This window comes from Apteryx mantelli, chromosome 17 (assembly GCF_036417845.1).
Source record: "Apteryx mantelli isolate bAptMan1 chromosome 17, bAptMan1.hap1, whole genome shotgun sequence".
Lineage (NCBI taxonomy): Eukaryota > Metazoa > Chordata > Aves > Apterygiformes > Apterygidae > Apteryx > Apteryx mantelli.
In genome coordinates this window covers 9,516,318-9,537,731 of record NC_089994.1, presented here as the reverse complement: position 1 = coordinate 9,537,731, position 21,414 = coordinate 9,516,318, and the positions used below count along the sequence as shown (strand labels likewise).

Genomic DNA, 21,414 nt, shown 5'->3' with positions numbered 1-21,414 from the left:
GAAAAAGGTTTTGCCAGCTTGGGACTTAAGCAGCCCCACAAAGCAGGCTGTCTAATCAGAAATGGCTGCAGGGCAGGTATGTGAAAAATGCAGCTTCTGACAGGGCAGGCTCCTTTTTGTGTAAACACCTGAAGTGACAGGTGAGATAAAAGGATTGCAAAAGCAGCATTCTTTTTCTGCTTTCACGTGTTAATATGCCCACTAGAGAACAGAATGTTAGCAGATAAATAACTCAGAAATGCTATTTTAAAAAATCACCACATCTTGAAGAATCTATCCTGTATCTGTAGAGCTCCCTACCTTCCTCTCTAAACTAATTTTAGAAAACAGTAGCCTGGCCCACGTGGCAGATGGACTGCCATATGATAAGTATTTGTTCAAGACTTGTGTCACTTTGTTCCCTAAGCACTCATCCAGAACCATTCTAACTCCAAACAGTTTAAAAATTCAGTACACACAATGAATTTGCAGTCTAATTTGGAATGCATTGGCAATGGTTTGTTCAAGAGCAATTCAGTCACAGAGCACAAATAAGTAATGCAATGATCACCTGGGTCTCTTTCAACTGCAACCTAAAATTCTAAATATTTTTACGTGCATTTCTCATTTTTAGGTTTAGACACACCATTTAACCCAGTGGTGTTATTTCCAGGAATATCTATGTAGTTATAAAGCACAGAAGTCATTTGACATTTTTAGGCAATTTAAGTACCTAAAAAAAACCAAATAAACAACCCCACTTACATGCTTTCAAAAAAAAAAAAAAAAAAAAAACCCAACCCTCAATGTTCATAAACCCACGAGATTGTAGAGAGAGATACAAGAGAGTCAAATCTTGTTTTCTATCTCTTCATCAAATTCCTCTAGCAAGCAGGTATTCAGCACACCTAAACAAAACCAGTCTTCCTTATCTGCCTGTCTTCACTAGATTACCCCCAGTAACACAGCACAAAGTTAGCTGTTCATTTAGAATTTTTTTAGAAGATCCACAACACCTTTTCTAAACTTTCGCAGCAATGAATACCTCTATGAAGTGGACTAGCTGGAATTTCATAAAGCCTCAAGCACACAGGCCTGGCTACTGAAGGGCATCAGGGAGCAGACACAGAGAGCCAAGTGCATCAGAAGACGAGGGGTTACAGCAGCAAGACCACTTGTTTTTGGTGAAGCACTAACTTGCCAAAACAAGCAAGTCACATCCAAGTTATTACTAAATTATAAAGCAGTGTTAAAGAGGAAGCCTAAAACTAAGGATGACGGTTAAGAGCTGTCTCTCCTGAGATTAAGGGATCACAGACACGTTACTGAAACAAGCACTCTCTTTTCCAGTAATATTGTGACTATGCTCTTGGAAGTTTTGAGGAAACATCAGCTTGAGAAACGCATCCAAGTACATCCCACTCAAAAGGACAGCTCAAGAGGAGTGGGAAGAGTGACAAAGGAGCCAAATACCCTTCTGGCTGGCTTGGTTCTGGCATTTGACAGCCCTACAAGGCAGGCTGCATGTCAGAGTAACTCCTTCCCTCCCTCCACATCTTTCAAGTACACACAGGTGCCCTTAGGGACTTTAATTCAAACTAATAGCACTTTACCACGAGAATCATCCTATCATGCTAATTGCAGGATTGTAATTTAATCTTGCATGCACCAAGAGTGGGAGAGAAATATTTTTAAGAGCAAACAAACATTACTATAAAGCCACAGACTTTGGCAGGAGGCCTGCAAGAGAAGCACACTATTAGAAGCCTTATTTTCAGGAGAACATTCACCAAAACAATTCTTTTTTTTTTTTTTTTTTTTTGGGGGGGGGGAAGGACTAAAACCCCCAGAAGATTTTGAGGGGATCTTTTCAAACGCAGCCCGAGTCAGGCAGCAGATGGCACAATAACAGCCCCAAGGGCCCTGCCAACGACGGGGAAGTTTCGCGGGGAAGAGGAGCCCTCCCAGCGCCTGCACCTGTTCAGGTCCCCAGGCGCCAGCGAGCCTGGCAGCCCCGCACGGCCGCGGAGGGCTCCCGGGCCGCCGCCGCCGCCCCGCTCCCCTCAGCGGCGCCGCGGCCGCCCCTCCCCCCCGCGCCCCGCCAGGCGCCAACTGTCAGCGCGGCGCGCGCGCCGCGGGGAGGCAGGGCGCGAGCCCCGGCAGGGGGCGCGAGACCCCCCCCCCCGCCCCGCCCCGCCCCAACGGCCGCACTCTCACCTGCCGCCGAAGAGGCCCCTCGCCAGCTCGGCCAGCGCGCCCGGCACCTCGGCCCGGCTCAGGGCGCCGCTGCCCGCGGAGCTCCACGGCAGCGGCTCCCCCGGGCCCAGCGGCGACGGGAAGTCCCTCAGGAAAGAGCTCAGGGGAGCCCCGGTCGCCTCCGCTTCCAGCGCCATGGCGGCGCCGCGCTGCCGGCCGCCGCCTCGCCGGAGCGGGCCCCGCGCCGGCGGCGACGGGCGCGGAGGGGGCAGGGTGGGGAGGGGAAGCCGAGGGGGGAGGACGGCGCCGTGACGGCTCCTTTAAGCAGAGTGCGGGGGCGGGGCCAGGCGTGGGGGCGGGGACTCCGGGGCGGGGCCAGCACCCGTGTCTGAGTGCGGGGGCGGGGCGGCGGCCTCCACGTGGCCGGACGGGGCGGGCGGGGCGCGGCCGCCCCGCGGAAGGGGCGGGCAGGGGTCGCCGGCCCCGTTACTGCCGGGCCCCTTCGGTGCCCAGCGCCACCGGAGTCACCGAAAAATTGCTTCAGAACACCCAATTTTGTAGCCGTGCCAGATTTTTGTTTTGGGGGGTTTTTGGTCATGCGTGCCTCATTGCAAAATATCTGTGTTAGCTCTTAAGGCCTTATCACACCACAAGTAAATAGACAAGTGGCATCAATTCAACGGACTGTTAAAGATACATTGATTTTGAAGGGCCTCTCAGTAAAGGGAGAGCGTCAGTAAACTAAGCAGAATTATCTGTGCCAGTCCGAAATCTTCCAAGAAAAGAATGAAAGACAAATTCTCAATCCTGCACCCCTAAAAGTAAAAATGTGTCTAACCTCCACTAAAGTCAGTAGGACACGGGCATCTAAAATACCTAACTCATCTCTCCCCTAGATCTTTGGGGCCCTTTTGGATATTTACAGCATACTGATTAAAATCTCTATCTTTTTCCCTCACACAGAACTGTAAAACAGTCAAAACATCTTCACTGAAGTCTGGTACCAAGGCACGGTGCCATCGATTTACCTCATCCACCCCTAAAATGGCAAAAGCCTTTCCCAAACACAGAACTCTAGTTTAGTATTTTGTCTACTAGCTATCCTATTTTTAATACATAAGAGAAGGGCCTTTCATCACTTTCATTTGGAGCTTATTAAAGAATCAAAGAGCTTTGTCGAGAAATTAACTTGGATATTCAGTTTGAAATAAATCCCAGCTTCTACGATGGAAAGTAAACCGAAGGTGGAAGAGCTCTAGTTCATAAGCCATAATTCCTTTATAACGTTTTCCAGTAAGAACCACAGACATGAGATGTGCAGTGCTTATCCTACTGTTAGAAACCCTTCTCCAGGGACTTCATCAGCTTAAGAAGTTTCTTGCTTGCTTGTACCTTTTAAAACAAGCCCAGGAATGTGCCTTTTGCATGTTCAAAGTTTTAAATAAAAACTGTAAGCACTGTCACCTCAGTGCTCTTTCCACCTCCGCTCCAGAGAGCTGCCACCGCCAGCCCACGTGCTTGGCCGCGGTGCCCAGAGCCCACGGCGGCACGTCCTCGTGCCCTGCTGCCTGCCCCCGGGCTGCAGCCCCCCGTGCCGCCCGCCGCAGAGCGCTGCTGGGGCAGCGCAAAACCAATGCCTTCGTTCCTCAGGCACAAGCACTGATGGTTTTCAATGATCATTTCAAAATTACTGATGTATCTTACAAAGAACAACTTCACTATTTGTGGAAGTACAAGGGAGACACTGAAACCTGCCAGGACACTTAGGTGGCCAGTTCTCAGCATCTGAAAGTTCCCAGGACTTTGCTGAATTTGCCCCAGTGGAAATAAAGAGATTTTACAGGCAAAAGTGTGTCTAAAAGCTTTCAAAATAAAGACCACATTTAGAGGAACATTTCCCCACGCAATTCAGATGCCACTAGGAATGACTGATGAGCAGGATTCCCACGTTTCTGAGGTTATCACACTAAAGATCACAGGAAAATCCCAGCCAATAGCCAGCGTGATACGCAGGAGCAGAAGCTAGCTGAGCACACAGCTATTTCCAGAGCGCTACCCTAGCCCATCCAGGCAGGCTAAGGAGGGAAGAGAAGTCATGAACAGCAGAACCAGTACAAGCCACCTGAAAACTAATACAATTTAGGCTTAGCTCTATGGTTCTGAGAAACATTATGACAAGATGAACTTTAAGACACAAAAAAGCTACCCACTCCAGGCTAAGGGAGAAACAAAGTTTGCTTTTACTAGAAAAAAAGGTTTAATATTTAGGGAAAAAAAACCAAACATGAACTACAGAAAGACAAACTTCTACCTACATCTCAGTCTTTTAACTAATACTATTAAAACATAGTTCATGTTTGAACTGTAACTATATAAACATCTGATCAGAGAAGCAGGCTTGGGGCTGTGGTGTTTTTCTCTTCTCATGTTCAGTAAATGCACACTCTGTTCCAATTAAAACAACAGGGTTGTACTTTACCTTTTGCAAGGACTTGTCTTTCCTTTCTGTTGCCAGCGAATCACATGTCAAGCTGCTCTGTGCATATTGTGTTCAAATGCAGGAGTCTGCACCATTTAAAATTGTGATGGCACCCTCCCTTCTGACCACAACTAGCGCTGAAATGGTTTTAGGGCATAGATGATAAAAGCTGTGTTTTATCAGATGATCAGTTATGATCAGCTATGTGCACATGGAAGGGAAGGAGAGCACGCTATATATTCATAAAATAGATCCTGCAGTATGGCACTCGGGGGAGATACAGCTCCATATAGAAGTGTGATGGCATCCTCCTTTTGATGACAAGGCCAACTAACACTGAAATGACAATTTGAGGTACAGATGGTATAAATCATATTTGATCTGCTGATCAGATATGATCAGCTATGTGAACGCAGAAGAAGAGAGCAGCGTGGGTACTCACATATGTCCTCCAGCAGTAGGAGGAGGTCTCAGTTAACTGGTGTCCATTGGCCAGAAGATACTAATTTGGCTGCACAGACCGTAATTTGGGAATCATTGCTCAAGACAGATATTCCCCTTCAATTTATAGTTTTCCTTTTTATGTCTATTGGCATTATTCTCTTATGCAGCACAGTGACAGATTTGAAGTGGTGTTCTTGCTATTGCTGACATAGTTTAAAAATCTGACAGCTGCTAATCATTTCTCATTTTTGCAGATCCAGAGTCAGATGAAATGAGCCTCATTCCATGGCTAAGCTTAAAGCAGCAGAACACTGATCTTAAACAGCTCTTATATTCCTGGCACTTGTATCTCTGAAAAGGTCCTGGAAATTACAGAAGAGGGTAATTTCATTTCCTTTCTATCAGCCACAGGTAACACTCAGGCAGACTTCTCAAGCATCCCTCCTGTTTGTGAACTCTGCTTGGGCAAATGAATTCCAGTTGAAAGCCCAACAGCTTACTCAGTCACTAACTGATCATCCAGAAGGATTTGTTTTGTGATTAAATCAAAGTATACAACAATCCAAGGTGTTTAGTTTTTCTAAGAATAGGAAAGTGAAGATCAGAAATACTTAAAATGAACTAAAGGGAAACAAACTTTGTAAGAAGTTTATTTTTCTGTATTGTGTGGCCATTATACAAAGTAAGCAGCTAGAGCTGCCATTTTGTCCTTGGGTTTCTTTGGATTGGGTCTTCCTCCAGGCCTCCGGCCTTTCCCTCTTCCCCGGCCTTGCCTTTTTCCCTGTCCCCCACGGTGCATGGGGTGCCTCATGGCTGCATGCTTCAGCTCCACCAGATCTTGAAACACAGGATCACAGAATATGCAGCCCGAATGCTGGGTCTCATCGCCAGGTAGGGGAGATTTGGCTTTGTTAAAATCTACGTCCACAAGGGCTGCATCACAGGAGTCGCAGGTCTCCGGCGACACTCGGACTTTGTGGGCGTTCTCAAAGAAGTGTACAATCACGTTGCATTTGTTGCAGGCCATCTTCCACTTGGGCCCTGACGTTGAGTCTAGCACCAGAACCCCATTCTCACATTCAACGCACTGCCCAATTCCAAGCATGCTCAGGGAATGTTGGCATGTGGGGTGGGTGCATTCATTACAGCCCATTCCTGGGGGAAAAAGAGCAAAACTGGACCATGAGAAACCCTCTATATCGCCGCTACCCATTTGGCAGGAAGTGAGACACAGAACTGAAAGACAGCTTAACATGTTATATGTTTTCTAAATCACTACAAAACAGAACCACTCCACAAAAGGCAATCTGCCTTTTCACAGATCCAGAATAATCTCTGGCTCCAGAATGTTTCTATAATGGCTTTCAGAATTGCCAGACAATGCCCCTGTATAGTACAGGCAGTAAGACTATATTAACGATGAAAACAAGTTTTCAATAAAATGTATGGCTCCTAACTGTTTCATTTCAGTCTTAGACTATATGCTGTTTGCATAAGACATTTTTAATTAAAAGATGGTAATAAAAAGATGCCAGAAAGCTCCTGAGAGTCAGAGCTTCTAAGCATTAAGTTTTGACTCACAGTTACCAGACTAACTGCAACTTTGACCCCTTCTTACACCCTTCAATGGCATTTCACACACCATCTACCTCAGCATCAAAATAGGACTCTCCCACTCTGACCAGACCTTGAACTATAGTCCCATATGTGTACCAAGCACCCCCATATTTGCAACTTAAACTTGTCAGAATCCGTGTTTTGCATTGTATATTGAGCATTAGGAAGGTCACCTACTGTGCATGCAAAAAATTTAGTCTCTTGTTTGTTTTATGTATCTTGTAATGGTCCCTTCAACAATCTGAGTAAAAGTGTTTTTATAAAAACTTAAAAATATGGTTATATGATTAATAGTAAAGGGCTTTTTTATTTACCCTTCCACATTAGTGATTTTAGAAGGAGACAACTTTAAAAATAACTAATCTTGTAATATTTGATTTATGCACAAAACCCTAGCTGTTTTAGTGAAAACAGCTTTCACTAGATTCCAGAGCTACTGAAATAACAAGAATAATTTAAATCTGGCCAGTCTATTTCTTCTTCCAGCTTGCAGAAAATGAAGCAAGAGTAGCGTCTCTCAGACTCAATAAAATGCACAGGGAAATTTCACAAAGATAACTAACATTGGAACTAAATCCCTGTAAGGCAGGGATTCATCAGAGAAATCCTATTAGATCTCAAGCCCAGAAATTTACTATGCAGAATTAATATTCTCTTACTCAATAAATTCTCAAATCAAGCTACTTATTTCACTACTTTACACACATATCCTAAAGGATTTTACTGCCTTGGCTGGTTTATTATTGTGGTTATTCCACAATAATAGCAAAAAATGGGTTAAAGTATTCTTCATTTATCTCCAGTAAAACTATTGGCCTTTCATCCAGGTACAAAATCTTTGAAAATGTTTCCTAGTGCTGATTAAAGGCAAAATAATACTGTTCAGAATAGCTCAACTAATAAATTTTGATCAGTGAGTTTGATGTGAATTTTAGGTATCTAATCTAATTTGAACAGCACTTTATAGTAAGCAATGTTGTTTGAAATCTAGTAAAAACACACTGAAGAGACTGCACATAATTTATTTCACATGAGGCTGATCCCTGCATGCCTGCAGAAATCCTACCTTTTTTCATGTCCCTGAAGGGAGGATGGTTGTAACAGTATGGACAGAGTGGGTAGCTCTTTCCTCTGGATCCAGATGACCACAACACCAGTTCAAAGTCATCTAGGGGGCAACGCAACTCTTTGTAGAGCTTAATGGTACCATTCTGTGGGAGACTGTAGGTGTCATCACAGTGAGAGCAATGCAGACGACTTGGCTTGGCCTGGAAATAGAATACAAATCTCCGCAACTGTACTGACAATAGGGTTCAAAACTTGCAGGAATCCAGCTGTGACTGCTCTCTGGTTTGGTCCCAAAGAAAACTCCATCAGGCCTTTTATTTTAGAGATGCATTCTTGACAATCACATTTGAATCCAAATTCAATAATGGAAAAGAGGTTTCTACTCAATAACCTCCAGCAAGTGAAGTTTAAAATACAAGCACAAGATGAACTTACCTGAATATACTTCATAAAACGATGGCATTTGCCACAGCGGGAAAGAGGTTTACCCGTGGCAGCTAAAGGTGAAAAAGACACTTCCATCAGCTCATCCATACCTGCAGAAGAGAAAAATCATATTGATGTTAGAACTCTAATTCCCAAGAGAAAACCTTGCACAAAACCGTCTGATGGGCCTGTGAAATAGTAATGGGAATTAAAATACTTTATTCACGATGTTCCTCCTTGCTTAGGAGCACTTTAATACACCATGTGTTGCAATGAGCATGCACAAATGCACTAGGTAAGAACTTCAACTAGTACAAATGTTTAGGAAACTCATCACTACACAGTCATAAAATACATTTGAAGTGAGTATTTGGACACATGACTGACTCCATTTCTTTTTGGACAGCAACTTAATTTGACCAGAAACTCCCAGTCCTGCACAACTTTCAGTGAACCTAAACATTTAAAAGCAACCTAGTATATAAGTATTTTCTACTAGCATCTTTGCTACAATTCAGCAGTAGTAGAGAATTTCACATGTAAAAGGTTTTACCTGCAATAGAATCCACAAAATAGTGAAATTTCCTTTTGAAGATGTCAAGAGTGTGCTCCAGGACCTGATGATAATTTGCTTTACCAAGAGCTATTAAGTTGAGTTGCTTCTCTACAGCACTGCGGATTGTAGGAAGAACCAATTCTGCATCTAACAGAAAATCAAAGACAGAAGCAATGGAGAAGCAGCAATTAAAAAAACCCACCCAACCAACCAAAAAAACCCAACGAATAAGGGTAGGAAGCTGACCATAAACTGACATCAGAATAAACAAACAAACAAGTTTTAACTACTATAGTCTTTGAAATTAGAAATACCTTCCTAGAAGTGTCATTTCAGACAGAAATGCTATTTATACACTGACAACAGCCCTTGACATACTGAAGTGATAGGTAAGAGGATAGGGGGGAGAAAAAAGAGCATTAACTGACCTATTTTGTAATAACCATGAACCAGAACAATGCCAAGGTTTGTAGGCTTTAGTCTCCGACCACTCTCCACTGTGACGTAGTTTCGCTGGCAAATGTTGTTAATGTGGACTGGAATACTTGCATCAGTTCCTGCCACACACAAACAATATATCCATCTTGAACAAAACAAAGTTTTGATTGAATTATTCATTTCTGACTTCTCTTTTCTGTTTTTTTTTTTTTTTGTCAAATTTTAGTGCTTTCTAAAACAGCTTAAAATTTCAGGTACCTTTTTACTGTTATCCAGTTTCCAGTTGCTCATTTCTCTTTTATCTAGTAATTCACATGTTCCTTTGCAGTTCTGAGAATTCTGAAACGTATGATTTAACCTTAATCCTTTCACCTCTTCCAGGGAATTACTATTGTGAAGGTAGCTATTCTAATAATCACTTCCTCTGGAAAAATACAGGGGAGTAAGAGACTACATTCATTTGGGCTGAACACATTAGTTTATGAAAATGCTTTGGAGGAAGCAAGCCAGATTAAAGAAGAGAGGTAGTATTGTCATAAAACGTGTAATAAGATACATAAGAACTACTAGAGTCAGCAAAGACAAGGCAAGCTGTAAAGACAGAAGACATTCCCAGCAATGTAGGTGCATTCTTTCATACAACATCAGCTCTTTCTGACAGAGAAATGACAATGATGGATTATGAAAGGATGCTTCTTTGGCCAGAAACTACGCTTAAGGGTAAGAAAGGGAAAGCAATATGTGGGAAGAGAGAATCTACAATCCACTACGAGGTGCTACAGGCATTCTGGTTTGAGGGGACACAGATATCGCTACTGTACCTATTCAAATGAATACCAAAAGGTTATTACCAACAGAGACAGCGACTCTGTTCAGAGGAGTGACTCAGACTCTGCCCTCTTGGTGGATGTACTACTGGATAAAGTAAGTGAAGCTAGTTCCTACCAATGCCATGCTTTTCCATCAGAGTGATAAGTTCTGCTTCAGTCAGGTAATCAGGAGGACTGGTTTGCTTTTCCAGCAGTTTTATTTCACCAATTGGAAAAACATCTCCTCTCTCACAGTGGGGGAGGCTCTCTTCTAATGGGATGCTGTGCCAAGGCATAATTTCTGTGAACCCTGTAGGGTTTAAAAAAAAAAAAAAAAAAAAACACTTATCTTCACAACTTTGAAAAAGGACAAGGAAGAGGTTTCTAATTTTAACTCGGGTTAACTTGGGCTGCATTATACAGATCAAAGCTGCAAAGCTGCTTGCCATGCCACGTAGAAGATAACTGATAATGAATGAGACTGGGTTTACTGAGGAAATACTATACCAACAGGAAGTTTCTCCCACTCCACAGCACCATCTCTATTTTGTAGGTGACTTGAGTCAGGTCGATGTACAAAAAAAAGTTTTACTGCTTTATGCTTTACTTGAATGAAAGCATGATGCAAGTGTGGCACTAAGTCTATTTTTGAGTCTGTTACATGAAAAATAAGATACATTTTCTAGTGTAACAGAAGTATGGAAATGAAGACAGAGATTTGGTATTTGCTACCTTGATATCTCAAAAATGTCTTCAAAATTCCCCCCAAACTTCACTTTTACATACATTAAATGTATTAAAGGGAAAAATAATAATCTATAGCTAACCACTTACTCCTTGGTTAGTTTTACCTGGTGAAGTTACCACTTTTCCGATACAGGTAAAACGTTCAGGACCGATACTGAAAGAAATGGTGGTTTGTAGGTACTTGCAATCAGCGCTGACAGTGGCAATGAAATGCCTAGTTATATACTCATATAGTCGCCATCCATCTCCACCTGAAGATAAATAACAACATCTTACCCACAAAACTCAAGTCCTGCAGCTCTACATAAAATTTGCACTAAGAAGTACCAGATTTCCACTGGTATCACAGGAAAAACTGGTACCTAAAAGAAAATAAATTCCAAAGGTCCATCCAGTTTCCCCTTTAAAATTTCCTGCCTGTAGACTCAGACATGTTAGAATTCTGCACCACATTAACTTTTTAGTATTTATTTAAACACATATCAACTAGTTTTCCTGGACTAGCACTGACATAAACTACGACAGCAGAGACACAAACTGTGCTAGTCTCTTCCTACAAGCACGTAACAACATCTGCATGCACTTGCTCTTGGAGAAGGGCTGCCAATTAAGCCAGCCCATCTCCTAATTTTGCAGTACATTCTAATGAAAGGATGACGCAGAATTTTTTTTTTTTTTAAGACATATGAACAATAATAAACTGCTGACTTTGTGCAATAAGCTACTGCTTCATGCCATTGAAGATTTCCCTAATTTAAATCCTTAAATGGGCTCCTAGTGGCCACTGCAGTATTGGGCAACCTGAAGCCCTGCAGCCTTGCAAGAGATCACTCTGTAAAATACTACTTATTAATATATGTACATTTCAAAGCAAAGTTTCCTTATTCACTATTTACAGTTAGGAAATCAAGTAAAGCAAAGGCTACAGTCAGAAACAAGGCTTCTAATTCCCAGTCCTATTTTGCATATTTCATCTTGCTGTACATATAGAAATCTTACATTACCATTCAGTATCTTATACAGTTATTCAAAATTTTAACACACTTGTTTTTTTTCTATCAGAGATTTTCACTGATTCATGAAAATCAGAAGGTATGAGTTTTCTAAAACAGTCTTAGTTATGGCTAATAAACAATACAATATATTCACTCTATTTTCTTTTAAAGATAAAATCCCCTTTTGAGGGATCACAGCATACAGAAAGCCAAATGTTACATTTTAATATAAAAATACAGATCACAGAGACTAAATTTAAAGGCATTTAAAGCTTGACTTTCAAATGCAAACATACAATAAATTAAATACTTGCAAGTTACCATTCTGCAGCAAGTTTCTCCTAGTGAAAGTAGGCATTTTGGTGCCAGGTTGGCTATTCCTTGTTCTTAGCAGGTACTATGGTCTCTAGGATCAACTACTGAAGAGTAGACCAGCTCTGAACCTCACTGACATCAGAAGTTTGAGTTAGGATAAAGTCTGCTCTCTCTTCCCTTCCTGCCACTTGAATAATCACATTTTCTACAAGAACTTAGGGATTTTCAGACTGGCTTCTATATCTCAAAAAACTAAATTTCCTTGTATGGTGCTCTAACACTATTGAATTTTCCTATACCTAGTTCTGCTTCCGTTGCAGCTCTCATTGGTGTGATGGGAGGATGGTCCCCTGCATCATGGCCCTTCCTTGGACGATTAATACCTTCCGATAGCAATGCCTTTACCTGAGTGAAGGAAGAGAGAGAAAATAGGCTGAAGCAGATAACAAGTCTATCTCGGCAGGTTAGGAAATTTTTCAGATCAAATCCGTAACAATACAAAACCCAGAAATGAAAGCAATTACAGATCACAGATATTTATTTATTGCTTGCACAGATCTATAGATCACCATATACCAGATATGACATTTCCTAAAACACAGGCTAGAGAAAGAATTGCTAAACAATATAGGTTTCGCTTCATGTACTCACAGTTTCTGCCCAATAAGGATTATTAGCTTGTTGTCTCAAACATCCTTTCAAGTCAAAGTTTTCAGGATAATGGGTAGTTTCTGTTCGAGGGTAGCTAATATAACCCTGAGTATAAAGACGTTCTGCTATTTGCATGGCATGTTGCGGACCCATTCCTGGGATGGGGTAGGAGAAAACAAAAACATGATCACAGCAATGTGCAGATGATTTTATTTGTTGCATCCGAAAGTATACTCTATCAAAGCATTTAAATAAATTCCGATTTGTCCTTTCTACAAGGGTTTTGTCACCTTGATCTCACCCAACACTTCACTTTCAACAAGCTTTCTAAACTTGCCCTTCCCCCAGAATTATGTATCTATTAAAGGAAGCGGATGCTGTCAAAAATGTATGTGATGTGTCCTTGATTATTTGATCTGAGAAGCCAAAAATACTTCGTTTTAAAACAGTTTGAAAATCTGAACTTTTACACATACCTAAAGCAGCACTGGCCACTCGTAGCATTTCTACCGTGTTCAGAGCCAGTGGTCTCTGCTTCACCTTCTCTTTTTTACTCACAGATTCTACCTAGAAAATAGTATTTTCCCAGTAAAAGTTCTGAAGTTTGGTACCTGATAAATGTATAGTTTTCACGATGCCTATAAACATGCTGCATAGCTAACATTACCTATTCTTGTCATTATCTGTTTTGTTTTCTTAGAACAGTAACCCGCAATATATTTTTACTTCTGAAAATCTGACTGAAGACAATTTTAGCAAATTCTAAAAACACATTCCTAAGATGCCTTTGTGCTAGGGACTAGATAGACCTATAACTGGGAATGCAGCAAGGTAGCTTATTGCTATCTTTACTTCCCATTTACCTCAAAATAGTTTCAGTGCTACAAGGATTTAGTGCTTAATCCAAGTAATGGTCTTAACTATAAGAATCCAGACTTTTAAAAGCTTCATGCAGTCTTTGAACCTTGATGCCTGTAAGCACTTAAATCCAAACATACTGTCAAACAAGTATTGAACAGAAGAGAATTAGAAGTTAATTGGCTATAAAGACTGTACCACGCACATGATTAAAAATTTAACTGCAGGAATATTGCCATATAAGTAATTAAATTCTGATTTATACAATGTCTCATGGGAAATAAGAGGTCTGCTTGGAGAGATCTGAACAGTATTTCTCAGCAGGCTTAGTAATGAAGACTTCCTATCACAAGTGATGATCATCTCCAAAGTCAATATTAAAAAGGGGCTTCTGTTAGGATGACCAAAGTAGCATAATATGTACTACAATCAAAAACCTCTTGCCTTTTATTCTATTTATAACATATATAAGTTAAATGGAATAAAAAGCAACATACAGATAATATTCTACACTCGTCTTAAAAAGAAAAAAAAAAAACCCAAACCCAATACACAGCAAATGAAATATTATTTTCTCTATATGAACTACGGCTCTACTAACATTTAGTAAATATTCTCACCTTTGCTTCTTTTTCCATCTTTGTTATGTTTAGGAACATTTGAGCAATCTCACGATCAAACACCCTCACTCTATCCCAATCCAAAGTGAGAGAACTTTCTTTTTCAGGGTTCACCTAATGGACAAAAAAAAAAAGTCATTAACACCTACACTACTACTAAAAGTGCAAGAGCGCACATTTGCAACCATAATCCAGCAAGCAAATCCTAATCCCTGTGCTGTGACGCAAGTGTTCCAAACTTGCAGCTGTACTGTTTTTCACATGGGTTTTTGAGAAAGAGGGAGTACTTTGAGTTCTGGGGTCAAGAGACTGAATGGAATTATTCTTGCAGATAGCTGAAATACTATACTTATTTGTAATGCTGGGAACAGTCAAGGCTGAAATAGGCAGAAATTCAAATTTATCATTTTGATTTAGCAAAATGAATCCTTTGAATTAAAACCGAACAGTAACTTGGTCACGTTTTAAGTTGCATGTACCAAAATAAATATGAATCAACCATCATGAAAGCTTGAAACTACAAAAAGTAGGCACCAAGTATTTCCTAGCACTACGCACATGAAAGGGAATTGTCAAAGGAAACAGACAATAGTAGACACTAGATTTCATCTTTTTATTTTAAAATCTAAAAATGGCAACTTTTTACCATCCCTTCTTTATTTGTTTAAAAAAATCCTTGCAGTCACAAGCAGTAAAACCATTCTGATTTGTTCTCAGAGCCTGGAGAGCAGCAAGGCTATAAAACTGCCATAAGCTGCCAAAGTATTCAGCGGACTCAATTGTCAGTTAACACAATGAGCATTTTATTTGCTTTAAAATTTCAATATTCAGCAATGCCAATGTTTGTTGGCAGCCTAATTAATTCCTGGATTCAAATTAACAATACAATCAGTTCAAGGACCCCAGGGACAAAAGCAAACCATTTTAAGTAGTCTTTCTGGCTGAGCCTAAGCTTGGATGGTTAGCACTGAAGTATTCTTACAAGCAGCACACAATAACCACTTTAATATAAAACTGACGTCCTAGAATCTGCTCTAGAGAGAGTGGTGACACACATGTGAATAAAAATACACTAGTAAATTGGAGGCATTTGAATTCCTGTCAGCAGCTACAAATTTATGAATGGAGAAAATAAGAATATATGTAATTTTTCAGGTAAAAATATATGTTCCTTGTATGCAAAACTTACTTTAGCTTGCAGCACCCAGTAAGTCTCAGGCTTAAATGACTGGATTTTGTCATGCCTTTCAACACAGAATCCAAGTGTTGGGGTCTGACATGGCCCAAAGGAGATGAGGGAGCTGTCTAGATTTCCGTATTTCCCCTGAAAATATTTAGTCTGAAACCTAAGAGAGAAAAACACCAGCAACAAGCGCATTAATATACTTATTCCCACCAAAACCAAGAACTTTCCTAAACTTACACAGACATATATGAATAATTTATTAGGTCATTCAAGTATTAGGAAAAAAACATTCTAAAAATCATCAGATCTTAAAAGCTAACAAAGCTAATCACTTTGCCTCACAGAATCTTGTTTATTCCCAAAGAAGTGGGGAAGAAAGAGATGAAATAAGAACACATTATAGTTGCTGATAATAGTTTATCGATCTCTGTTACAGCCATAACGTTTTTTTTGTTTGTCTCTGCATGAAATTGTTCAGTTTGGTGCTGAGGAGAATTAGCCGCTAGCGTTCTGAGGCATATTTTGTAGACCAGAGTAGTCTTCCTGAATCTTTCACCAAACTGTCTGTAATCTACGCTGTCACCTTGTAAACGCACAGCCAATTCTAAGATCCAGCTCCTGGCGGGCATCCACTGAAAGAGCTTCATTGCGATTGGGTTCTCCCAAGTGATTCATGGCATTGCAGATGTCTGTGTCAGTAATAGAACTGAATTTAGCTCTATAAATCATCCGTTCAGTGCTACGAGGTTTGTTCATAACAGGAAGAACAGCATCAAGAACCTAATGAAGATCAGAAGCATATTTTAAAAGTAATTGAAAGATAAAAGTGTAAATTAGTATTGCTCTCTAAAGCAAAAAAAATCCCTGCAAAGTATTTGCCAATGCGTAACTATTTTCTTCATTCAGTAAGATGTCATACCAATACATTAACTGATAAGCAAAAGTAATATTGCCTACACACTTAGAAGTGTATCAAGAATTAGCATGATTGAAGGATTTATTTATTAAACAGCAGTTGCTGAAAGGGAAGCACTATTCTTAGCTAAGTGCAACGAAATTCTCCAGTGGAGCTGCAGCATCTTTTTGTGAATATGTTTCAGTTTCTATCTGGGTTTACTTTTAAGTATTGTCAGGGCACAGTTACACTTAAATACTGTAGTATTTGAATGCAAACATTTGATAAAATGTGCATCTTTTGTCTAAAGATAAAAAGTATTTTTCATGCAGACTTCTGGGAGTAGGATATTTAAAAAAAAAAAAAATCTTTGCACAGCAAAATTGTTAATCTTAGTTATATACTTTTTATGTGCAGAGTCCAAACTCTCCTTATGAATCTGCACTTAAAAGCAGCCTCTACACTCAAAAGTGTCTAATCGCCTAAAGCACAAAAGATGAGAGAGATCAAGTTTTACAAGGACAGCAAAATAGCTACTCCAGCTGTGAAATTTAGACCGATCCTCAAAGCACTGGAATGTTTGAACATTTAAGAGATCTTATCATTCATTTCAGATGAGCAATGTCTATGAAATTGATTTATAATCTTTAACTGACATCTTAGCATTCAAAAACACGAATTTTTCCACCAAGGTGCTCCATGGCTTTAAAACTCTATTCAATTTAGTATGAATTTTATTGTATATCCATAAAATAGCGTACTGATAGTACTGTATGTCACAAATGCATATATTATAGTATTATAAGATCTAGAAATGGAAATCTTACTTCAAAACAGATGTTTTCTCCTTCCTTATCGCAATCCAACCACAGGACAATATAATCACAGCCTCTTCCCTCCACCTGTGAGAGAAATTAGCACAGTTCTTCAACAACTCAGAAAAGTTACCTCTCCTCACTAACTGTAACTGTTTTGTTTCAAACTGAAGAACTAAATTATTACTCAGTCCTTTCACCTTTCCCTGCCATAGTTTCCACACCTTAAAAAAAAAAAAAAAAAACCCTAAAAAAACCCACCCAACCAAAAACCCTTCCTAGCTCACAAAGATATCACAAAATCTAAATTTATCCGAGAAGCATATGGAATTCTAAGAAAGACCAAGATCAGTTTTGTATCATAAACATTTGCTTTCCAAACAGAATGCTATTTTGTAAAAGCAACCACGCTACTGCTTTCCTCTGACAGAAGAACTTGTGGAAAGTCACCTATATAAAACATAAACTTATTTTAAAAAAGCCATTTACAAGCTAGGCCTTGCATGTGCTTTAAGAAGTAACACGTGTCCAGTGTTCCAATTTTGAGAAGCAGGATATCAAGAGTTAAAAAACAGAAGACAAATACAAAAGACAATTCAACATGGCAAAGATTTGAAACAGCTTAAGAACCAATGCAATTAATATTTAACTTGCCAAAAAGCTGCTTCCTGCAGGGAAGAAAACCCCTATTTCAAAATGTACTCATTTCTCTGAGCCTAGACAGGACTCTAGCATATTGTATGGCATATTGCCAGACACTGCCCACTTTTGGGAAGTAGTAAGAGATACCTACAAAATCAAACAGTAAACAATCTGCAATTTGAGAAACAGTTCATTCAGATGGCCTTCCTGCCTTGTTAGAGGGAAGATACGTAACAAATGTTTCGAAGGACACGGACTCCTCTGGCATTACCTTCCAAAAGAAAACTTATCTGTGGTGAAGATGGACTCAATTCCTTATTGTAAAGGGAAGCTAACTGACTTACTCTAAGAGCTCGGAGATGAGTACACTTCTGATTCTGAAATAGCGCTAGGTAACCTGTAAGCAAAAAATTAAAAAAGCAAGGCTGATAGATAGCAAAATGCTATATTGTTCTTTCAAGTTTATTAATAATTTTTGTTGCTTTCCACAACCACAGAATAATTTCACATATTTTTCTTGGTAAGATAAAAATAAGTCTCATTGCTTTGTATCCAACAGAAGAAGAATAGAGCCAATGAATGCCTCAAGATGGAATGTTTCTCACAAGAGAGAGTACCTGTAAAAATTTCACCATGGTCAGTTTGGGATTAGCTTCTTTCTTTTCTGTAGGGGCTTTGCTAAAAAGTTCTGCTGGATCCACTTTGTCCCAGCTGTTATATTTTCCTGAAAAACAGAAGTATATTAGCTAAAGTTCTAAATTAAAAAACAAAAACAAAAACATTACTTTGTAAAACAGCTGGTTTTCAAAATTTGTCATGGAAAGCTTTCTACTCTAACATGTCTTGCTTAAAGTCCTTAGCTCTTTATGTGAATTGCAGCTATTAATTTGAAACATGACGTGTGAAGGGGGGAAAAAAAAAATGCTAGACACCTTTCAGAAATGGTAACATGAGCTGTTAAAATACCTTCTGTTAGTACAACCAACTGACCTGGCCAAAGGAGCTTTTTCCTTGTTTTCACTGTGCACATAAAATGTACATGTTACAGTCTGTTTTACTGTTCATTACATATGGCCAGTTACGTCTCAGCCCTGCAAATAAATGCCTATCATGAAGCATCCTGTGTCATCTTCTAGTATCAGTGCATCTGTTCATTTCTGTATCTCTGAAGTAACTGTTAGTAATATTGCTTAGCAATTACATGACACTGTATCTCTCTAATGTACTGTGCAATCGACTCAAAAGTTAGTCCTCATAAAACTTGTGAGGTAGTTAGCATTAGAGGAAATAGTCACACGGCTAGTCCAACACTTCAAAGCAAGTTAGTGACAAGAACCCTTGCGCATGACCCTTACCACATCCCTACTTTACCATAATACACCATGATACTTTAGACAGTCCCCCTTTAGACTCTGCATTCCTTAACTATCTTTCATTCAAGAACACCAAAACATTTTTACAGGCTAGCAAATTGAGCTTCATCTTCCCTTATTTTCTGGTAACAATACCGAGGCACAGAAAAGATGAGTATCCTGCCTAAGGTCATACAAGAAGTCAGCTACAGAACTAGAAATGAAAATCAGAACCGTTGACCATCAGTGACCCTTTCATCCTCATTTCCTCCCTAGTTCTCTCTAACACTCTCTCTGAGTCATTTTCACAATCAATATTTTCCCAGACAGTTTTGCAAGCCATATCAGTTAAAAAGTGTTATGAACAGACACATACCTATAAAATCCAAAGTCATCACATGACCACACACAGACGTCATCTTGAAATGGGCACTCTGTCCTACAAATGATCCAGCGTACTCATGCACAGAACACGCACCATTCAGTCCTTTGCGAGAGGACATGTTTCCTGTGAGAATATGAACATAAATATCAGCGGGATAAAAAAACTATTCAAAAAAACATTATTTCTTGTGAAATTAATCCCCCCCCTTTTTCTGGATCTCACAGCTACGATCTTTCTGATTACAGACTTCTACTCTTCAGCCAAGTTCTTCTCCAGCCAATTATCACTTTGGGCCTTTCTTAGCATATTTCATTTTCAAATGAAACTATCCAGAATCTCCTCTGTGTTTTTCTTCCCACCAGGAAATCCTTATGAAAAGATATCTTCTTTTCCGCATCAGTACAATCATACTCATTCTGTTTTCCATATGATTTATAAAATATTTCAAAAAAATCTTGGAACAGCAACTTGCTACTTAATCAGCACTTTCCAGAGAACGTATGCATTAATGCACGCTGCTGCTACATAAAACAAAAGCAGACTCTTCTGTCCTCGGATTGAACAGGAGTTAGCAGATAAAAAACAAACAAACCGCGGAGTGCCATCCAGGTATTTTATCGACTGCAACCTGTCCTAAGGCAACGCTGGCGGGTGACAGCTGCCCCAAAGACATCGGAGTAGCTGCCCAGGGTGTCTCTCACCTCCTTTCGCCCGCCGGACACCTCTGCACCGTGCTGCTTGCAGCCCAGAGGTGTCTCCTCGCTAAAGCCCCGGAGCTGCGCGCTCGAGAGGGCTCCGACCAAAGGGACCGAAACCAGCGCGCTTTCTTCCCTACCCCGCGAGAGGATCTTGGCGATGGACTGAGCCAGAGAGGGCTTCTCGGCAACCATTAACACCGTCTTCATCTTCAGCCGACGAGACGCGCCACCGGGCTCCACGGTGCGATCTGGGTTTACCGGAGGCCGCGGTGCCCCGCTCGGGGACGGAAACCTGCTCTCACAGTGCCAGTGCTCGGTCTAAGGAGAGAAAACACAAAACAGCGTTGCTACGAAACCTGCTCTAGGGGGAAAACCCGACGAGCACTACCAAACCACGGCGCAGCGGCGGATCCCGCAGCTCCTAACGGCCCCGCGCCGCCCGGCAGCCGCAGGTGCGCCCGCCGCGACGGCCAGGCCCACGCGGGGAGCCGCCCCAGGGGCCGCGGGTTCGAGTCCCCCGCGGGGAGGCGGCGGCGCTGCCCCGCCCGAGCCGGGAAGCGGCCCGGCCCCGCCGAGGTGAAGCGCGGGGCGGCGACTCCGCCCCCCGCCGCCGCCGTCCCGGCCGCCGTTCCCGTCCCCTCCGCGCCACAACCTCAGCGGGCGGCCATCGCCTCCGCTTGCACTGCCGGGTCACGGAGCCGGAAGGCGCGAAGGGGGAGGGGGGAGACGGCCGGCGCCGCCCCGGGGGAAGCGGGAAAGGGCGGGCGCGGCGCTCCCCCGCCCGCCTCGCCCCGCCCCCTCCGCGGGGACCGCGCCCCGCCCCGCCCCGCCCCGGCGGCGCCGCCTGCGCGCGCGCCCCCTGGCGGCGCGAGGGGAACTGGCGGGAGGGGCCGCGGGGCGGGGCGGGGGGTGCGGGAGGGTCTGAGGGGTAAATGGGGTGTGAACCGTGGTGTGGGGGGGGGGGGGTGAGAGGGGTAAATGGGATTGTAGGGGTGTGAGGAGGGTGTGAAGGGGCTGCGAGAAGGTGTGAGGGGGGCGTGGAGGTGCGTGTGTGAGGGGTGTGTGGGGGGGTGCGTGTGGGATGTGTGTGAAGGGGCTGTGGGGGGGTGCGAGGGGTGTGTGTGTGTGTGAAGGGGTTGGGAGGGGTGCGAGGTGTGTGTGTGTGTGTGTGTGTGAAGGGGTTGGGAGGGGTGCGAGGGGTGTGTGTGTGTGTGAAGGGGTTGGAGGGGTGCGAGGGGTGTGT

At 41.9% G+C, this 21,414-nt stretch overlaps 2 protein-coding genes across 4 annotated transcripts in view; both read right to left on the bottom strand.

The window, feature by feature from the left end:
* The window catches only part of PPM1F (protein phosphatase, Mg2+/Mn2+ dependent 1F), a 36,085-nt gene extending 33,707 nt beyond the window's left edge, over positions 1-2,378 (bottom strand). For all 3 annotated transcript variants that reach the window (XM_067306944.1, XM_067306942.1, XM_067306943.1), the window contains exon 1: positions 2,197-2,378. In XM_067306944.1, the coding sequence (XP_067163045.1) occupies positions 2,197-2,372 (176 nt within the window). In that variant the 5' untranslated portion in view covers positions 2,373-2,378. The remainder of the gene's footprint in view (positions 1-2,196) is intronic.
* Positions 2,379-5,731: 3,353 nt separating this feature from the next.
* On the bottom strand, positions 5,732-20,879 carry TOP3B (DNA topoisomerase III beta). The gene is made up of 18 exons (XM_067306968.1): positions 20,824-20,879; positions 20,309-20,489; positions 19,465-19,596; positions 18,354-18,460; positions 17,107-17,181; positions 15,968-16,164; positions 15,388-15,544; positions 14,199-14,312; positions 13,197-13,287; positions 12,721-12,875; positions 12,369-12,474; positions 10,864-11,010; positions 10,149-10,322; positions 9,194-9,322; positions 8,763-8,912; positions 8,219-8,319; positions 7,782-7,983; positions 5,732-6,253 (listed from the first exon to the last, which is right to left on the bottom strand). Exons 2-18 carry the CDS (start codon positions 20,376-20,378, stop codon positions 5,772-5,774), a joined length of 2,589 nt encoding a protein of 862 aa, XP_067163069.1. The 5' UTR covers positions 20,379-20,489; positions 20,824-20,879; the 3' UTR covers positions 5,732-5,771.
* Between the last annotated feature and the right edge of the window lie 535 nt (positions 20,880-21,414).